This window comes from Microcebus murinus, chromosome 2 (genome assembly GCF_040939455.1).
Source record: "Microcebus murinus isolate Inina chromosome 2, M.murinus_Inina_mat1.0, whole genome shotgun sequence".
In the NCBI taxonomy this organism is placed as follows: domain Eukaryota; kingdom Metazoa; phylum Chordata; class Mammalia; order Primates; family Cheirogaleidae; genus Microcebus; species Microcebus murinus.
Window position 1 is genome coordinate 28,891,239 of NC_134105.1, and position 7,048 is coordinate 28,898,286.

General features: G+C 48.6%; 1 protein-coding gene across 1 annotated transcript; it reads right to left on the bottom strand.

The window, feature by feature from the left end:
• Nucleotides 1–1,602: 1,602 nt before the first annotated feature.
• Nucleotides 1,603–2,236, bottom strand: LOC105879535 (nucleoside diphosphate kinase B). Its single transcript, XM_012779849.3, has one exon. It carries the CDS (start codon nt 2,193–2,195, stop codon nt 1,737–1,739), a length of 459 nt encoding a protein of 152 aa, XP_012635303.3. The 5' UTR covers nt 2,196–2,236; the 3' UTR covers nt 1,603–1,736.
• Nucleotides 2,237–7,048: the final 4,812 nt, after the last annotated feature.

Genomic DNA, 7,048 nt, shown 5'->3' on the forward strand with positions numbered 1-7,048 from the left:
AGCCAACACCTGGCCCTGTCTCATTGTCCCCACCAGCTATATAACGAGGTCCTCTCAGCACTCCTCTGGGGCAGAGATTCAACTGCGCAAACAGAATTGGAGGCTCTGGTGAGGGCATGGTTAGCCCCCACAGCCCCGCAGCTGTCGTCCTTAGTGGGCAGGTGACCTCGATTAACTGGGAGGGCTGCGATTTTTTTTTTTTTAAGTGGGAACGTATCTTTCAACCTTAGGAAGATGAAGAATTAATTAACCTCTGCTACCTGTGATGGAACTTTCCCCCTTAGAGGGTATCTGACGTGGGCATATAACTTAATATCAGAAAGATGTGGAATTAAGTGTAGCATGTCAAACCAAGAATTGAAACCTTAGTATTAATATTTCTGTTTAAAGAAGAAATCTAGATACATTTAGCTTTTTATATAAATAGACATTTTTTTGGGGGGGGACAGACTCACTTTGTTGTCCAGGCTAGAGTGAGTGCCGTGGGGTCAGCCTAGCTCACAGCAACCTCAAACTCCTGGGCTCAGGCAATCCTTCTGCCTCAGCCTCCCGAGTAGCTGGGACTACAGGCATGCACCACCATGCCCGACTAATTTTTTTCTATATATATAAATTAGCCAATTAATTTCTTTCTATTTATGGTAGAGACGGGGTCTCGCTCTTGCTCAGGCTGGTTTCGAACTCCTGACCTTGAGCAATCCGCCAGCCTTGGCCTCCCAGAGTGGAAGATATGAGTTTGTAAAAGGCTCCTTAGAAGCATTTGCTAAAATTGGCTAGATTTTCAAACAAGATTTGTAAGCTGAATTTGAAAGGTAAAGAAAGAACTAGTGTTTTGAATTAGCAACTTTAATAAATATAAACTAATTGTTTACTCCAAAAATAAACTTCTAGTCTTTTCTGTGATCAAAAATCATCCTCAGGGGCTGGGAGCAGTGGCTCATGCCTGTAATCCTAGCACTCTGGGAGGCCGAGGTGGGCGGATTGCTTGAGGTCAGGAGTTTGAAACCAGCCTGAGCAAGAGAGAGACCCCGTCTCTACTATAAATAAAAAGAAATTAATTGGCCAACTAATATATATAGAAAAACTTAGCCGGGCATGGTGGCGCATGCCTGTAGTCCCAGCTACTCGGGGGGCTGAGACAGGAGGATTGCTTGAGCCCAGGAGTTTGAGGTTGCTGTGAGCTAGGCTGACATCACGGCATTCACCCTAGCCTGGGCAACAAAGTGAGACTTTGTCTCAAAAAGAAAAAAAAAAATCATCCTCAGGAATCAACCCAAATGTCCATCAAAGGTGAACGGATCAACAAATTGTGCTATATTTGTACAATGGAATATTACTCAGCAATGAAAAGAAACAACTAATTCACAAAACTTGATGAATTTTTAAAGCATTATGTTAAGCAAAAAAGGACAGACTCAAAAGATTCCCTACTGTATAATTCCATTTATATGAAAATTCTAAAAAAGAGAAAACTATGCTGTTCTCCAGGGGCTGAAATTGGAGGAGGTGTTTGGCTGCAAAAGGGTCCAAGGGAATTTTGGGGCAATGGAAATGTTTATTTTATTTTTTTGATTTTTATTTATTTATTATTTTTTTTTCAGTTTCCAGAGGCTTTATTGGTAAATATGCTTTAGAAAAGAATGATCAATACTATTGCTTCCAAGTCAGTGGAATGAAGAGCTGTGTCCAGGGACATACCAAGCGGTGCTGAAAGGGACTACAACCTTGTCCACCTCTTATTCATAGATCCAGTCATGAGCACAAGACTTGTAGTCAACCAATTCTTCAGGCTTAAACCATAGGCTGATTTCTTTTTCGGCACTTTTCACTGAGTCGCTGCCATGAATGATGTTCCTGCCAACTTGAATGCAGAAGTCCCCACGAATGGTGCCTGGCTTAGAATCTGCTGGATTGGTCTCCCCAAGCATCACTTGGCCTGTCTTCACCACATTCAGCCCCTCCCAGACCATGGCCACAATGGGGCCTGAGTTCATGTACTTCACCAGCCCAGGGAAGAATGGGCGGTCTTTCAGGTCAATGTAGTGCTGCTTCAGGTGTTCCTCAGAGGCCCGAAGTAACTTCAAGGCCACGAGGCGGAACCCCTTCTGCTCCAAGCGCTTGATGATCTCGCCCACCAGGCCACGCTGCACGCCGTCCGGCTTGACGGCGATGAAGGTGCGCTCGAGGTTGGCCATGGTCCGGGAGGCTGGCGGGCCGGGCGGCGCTGGCGCTGGGCCTATTTATTTATTTTTTTGAGACAGAGTCTCACTTTGTTGCCCAGGCTAGAGTGAGTACCGTGGCAGCAGCCCTAGCTCACAGCAACCTCAAACTCCTGGGCTCAATCGATCCTGCTGCCTCAGCCTCCTGAGTAGCTGGGACTACAGGCATGTGCCACCATGCTCGGCTAAGTTTTTCTATATATTAGTTGGCCAATTAATTTATTTCTATTTATAGTAGAGACGGGGTCTCACTCTTGTTCAGGCTGGTTTCGAACTCCTGACCGTGAGCAATCCACCCGCCTCAGCCTCCCAGAGTGCTTGGATTATAGGTGTGAGCTACCGCGCCCGACTGGAAATGTTTATATCACAATTATGATAGTGATTATCTGACTGTGTACATTGGTGAGACTCATTAAATTGTACATTTAGAATTTGTGAATTTTATTGGATGTAAATTATGTATCAGTAATGCAGATTTAAAAAAATAATACAGGCGGGCTCACCTCTGTCATCCTAGCACTCTGGGAGGCTGAGGTGGGAGGATCACTTAAGGTCAGGAGTTCGAAACGAGCTGAGCAAGAGGGAGACCCCGTCTTTACTAAAAATAGAAAGAAATTAATTGGCTAACCAAAAATATATAGAAAAAATTAGCCGGGCATGGTGGCACATGCCTGTAGTCCCAGCTACTCAGGAGGCTGAGGCAGGAGGATTGCTTGAGCCCAGGAGTTTGAGGTTGCTGTGAGCTAGGCTGATGCCACAGCACCCTAACCCAGGCAACAAAGTGAGACTCTGTCTCAAAAAAATAAAATAAAATAAAATAAAATAAAATAAAATAAAATAAAATAAAGTAAAATAAAATAAAATAAAAAACAATAAAAAAATAATAAAAAAATACTATCCTCTGGGTTACCCAGACCCTCCAAATTCCACATGAGGAATGAAGCAGGATCCTTTCCTGAGACTGATGCAGGGGGAGGGGGGGCTGTGAGGAGGGAGGCCAGGTAATGACACAGGCCTCATGGAAACTGGCAGAGCCAGCTTGGGCAGGAGCACGGTGGGTCCCCCCACTTGAGGATCTGATTATGGACAAGTCAAACAAAGTCCTCCATTGGATGACTCTTTTCCAGCAGGTGTAGAACAGGTGTCAGGTTTTGCCTGTCGTTTTAGTTATTAGTATCTCTTGCTGTGTAACAGTTACCATAAGCTTAGCGCTCTCAATGACGCTTGTTATTTTACAGTTTCTGTGGACCAAAGTCGTGGCGTGGCCTCGCTGTGTCCTCTGCTCAGTGTTGCCCAAGGCTACTGTCAAGGCTGCACTGGAGAATATCCACTTTCAGACTTATTGAGGTTGTTGGTAGGATTTGTTTCCTTGTGCTATGTATGTGACTGGGCCCTGGCTTTGGGGCTTGGCCATTTGCTGGCTGCCACCCACAGTGGCACCCTAGAGGCCACCTACATTCCCAGCCACGTGGGCTCCTCCAACATGGCTGCTCACGTCAAGCCAGCAGGGGAGTCTCTCTCTCCAGCCTGCTAACACTCACACACAGGTGAGGCAGTCACAGAGGGCATCCCATCAACCATATGGTGTAGCTCAATCACGGGGTGACGTCCCTCATGCTGCCATGTTCTACTGGTTAGAAGCAAGTCTCAGGTTCTGCCCACGCTCAAGGGGAGACGGTTATACAAGGCATGGACACCAGGGGGCAGGAGTCACAGGGGCTGCTCTAGTCACAGGGGCCACACCTGGGCAGTGGTCATGGGGGCACTCCAGAGTTTGTCCCCACACCTGGGCAGTGGTCATGGGGGCACTCCAGAGTTTGTCCCCACACCTGGGCAGTGGTCACGGGGACACTCTAGAGTTTGTCCCCACACCTGGGCAGTGGTCACGGGGGCACTCTAGAGTTTGTCCCTACACTTGGGCAGTGGTCACGGGGGCCACTCTAGAGTTTGTCCCCACACCTGGGCAGTGGTCATGGGGGCACTCTAGAGTTTGTTCCCACACCTGGGCAGCGGTCACGGGGGCACTCTAGAGTTTGTCCCTACACTTGGGCAGTGGTCACGGGGGCCACTCTAGACTCTGTCCCCACACCTGGGCAGCGGTCACGGGGACCACTCTAGATTCTGTCCCCACACCTGGGCAGCGGTCACGGGGACCACTCTAGATTCTGTCCCCACACCTGGGCAGCGGTCACGGGGACCACTCTAGATTCTGTCCCCACACCTGGGCAGCGGTCACGGGGGCCACTCTAGACTCTGTCCCCACACCTAGGCAGCGGTCACGGGGACCACTCTAGACTCTGTCCCCACACCTGGGCAGCAATCACCGGGCCCACTCTAGACTCGGTCCCCACACCTGGGCAGCCAGTCACGGGGGCCACTCTATAGTCTGTCCCCATGCCGAGTGATTCGATAAGGAGTGGGGTTGTTTGCAAGGGGTGAGACAGAGAGAGAGCCCTTGGCTAGGTAAGGAGGGAGGTGGAGCCAGGAATGGCTGCCAAGGGGGCGATGGGCCAGTGGTTTGGAGAATTTTGCTGTGGGAATGCTGAGCTGAGGAGCACAAAGGAGGGACGTGATAGCTGAAATTGGGATTTCTGAAAGGAGCGGTTTTTGGCGATAGTGGGTTGTGTGGGAGGGAGTGGTGGAGGGGCGTGAAGGAGGACATTGGAATTGGGGGGCCAGTGCCCCTGCCAACCCTTGCTCCTCCCCATCTATTCTTCTCCTCAGCTCTGGACCCTCCAATGCCTTTCTGCTTCACTTGGAGAAAAATCTAAATGTCCTCCCATGACCTGCTCCCCCGACCTCCGACTATATCTCCTGCCTCTCTCCCCTGCTGTCTACACTGCAGCTACGCTGGCCTTCAGCGCTGGCCCCTGCTGCCTCTGCCTGGACTCCCTCCTCCCAGATAGCCTCACTGCCGCCTCCCTCCCTGTGGCTTCTGTCATTGCTACTCCCTTTGCCGTCTCGATCCGTCTTACATAAAACATCACCTCTTCCCATCACTCTGTCCCCTTATCTACTTTCACCAACAAACGCTCCACATACGCATTTGTCTAGGGGTTTGCCATCTGTCTCCCTCAACAAGCATGCCAGCTCCATGAACCCAAGGTTCTGGTTTAGTCACTGCTGTACCCAGCCCCTAGAAGAGCACCTGGCACTGGGCCAGCGCCCCACAAATATTGTTGAACGGGGGTAGCCAGAGCTGGTCTCTGTGTCCTTAAGGGTTGGTAAGTTGATACTGATGGGTCTGAGGCCAAAGCCAGGTGATATGAGACCTAGAGCTGTTGTGGGGGCCTCGGTACCCTCCCTCCATTGTCCAGAAGGGGTGGACCCAGAATATATAGCATTTAATAGGCTGTATGTAGAACTTGGCAGTTAAGAGCTCTGCCACTTAATAGCTGTGTTACCTTAGACAAGTTACTTAATCTCTCTGAGCCTCTGTCTCCTCATCTGCAAAATAGAAATGAAACCTAAATCATGGAGTTGTGCAGATAAACTCAGACCCTGCGTGCCAAGCACTTGGTACAGTTCCTGCACATGGTGAATGCCCAGTAATTGTCGGGTAACATTACGTTATTTCTCTGTGACTGTTTACAATCGTACTGTGCACTATGGTCCAAACAAGCTTTGCCATTTACTATTTTTTTCTGATCTAGGGCAGATCCTTTTACTTAAAATGAGATTCAGTTTCCTCATCTGTGTGATGGAGATAATAATTCCTGCCCTGGCTCCCGTAACAGAATTGTTGAAGGGTGTAAGTGAGGTGACACATGTGAAAGCACTTTGAAATGTTATGTGCTGTGTCATATAAGGCATTTGTACTTTTTGTTCTTGCTGACCAGTTCCTTTTAGGGTTGCAGGAGTTGTAGGCAGTGGGTGGTTTGTTAGCTTTCAGATAATGCAACAGAATACTTGGGGTGCCAGCCAGCAGCTTCCGATGTCCTTGATGGCCCATTCCTCTCACCCTCGCAGCCTGGGAGGTCAGGGTGAGATGATAGAGACTATCTGCTAATATCCACTCCCACTTATTTCAGAGAACAGGCTAGAAAGCATTTCCCAGCCTCCTTTGCAGTTCCATGTGGCTAACTGTCTACATTCTCACCAGTGGAATGTGGATGAGGGCAGATGTGCTACCTTTGGGCCTATGATTTAAGACTGTGCATGCCTCCCCCAAGCTCTCTTTCCCTTCCCACTGGCTTGAACTCGCAGAGACCTCACTTCCACTGTGCAGGCACAACAGTGGGAATAGCGGGGAATCCCCACCGATGGATTCCAGGTCCCAGTGTGTCTGCACTGAGCAGAGCTACCTGCCGACCTGGAATACTCCCCAGGCAGTTACATCAGAGACAAGTAAACTTCTACCTTCTGAGTCCACTGAACCATTGCTAGGCCTCTTTGTTACAGCAGCCATGCCTTACCTTTACCAAGCAAAGGGGAGAAAAGTGTGGCAGTGAGGAAGGCTTCCCGGGCTGGCATAGCCATCCAGCCCACCAGACCTGCATGGCCTGCCACTGAACATCACCGGGATCGCATCCCAAGGGGAAGCCCGGGAAGGAAGCAGTGTGTTGCATTGCTTAAGACTGACTCAGACAGGCCTAGGTTTTAATTTTGGCTAGAACGTTTATTAATGTTGTGAATTTTGGGCACTTTCACTAACAAACTTAGTCTCAATTTCCTCTTCTTTTTTTTTTTTTTTTTTCAATTTCCTCTTCTGTAAGATGGGATAATAATAGTAGCTAACTCACAGGGCTACATGAGAATTATATGAGATAACATTGATCAAGAGCTCAAAAATGTTTATTGTTACTAATGGGACCAGCTAATATCTATAT

What these genes read in the sequence shown, in the direction of transcription:
- LOC105879535 (XM_012779849.3), bottom strand. Translation starts at nt 2,195, where the DNA reads ATGGCCAACCTCGAGCGCACCTTCATCGCCGTCAAGCCGGACGGCGTG.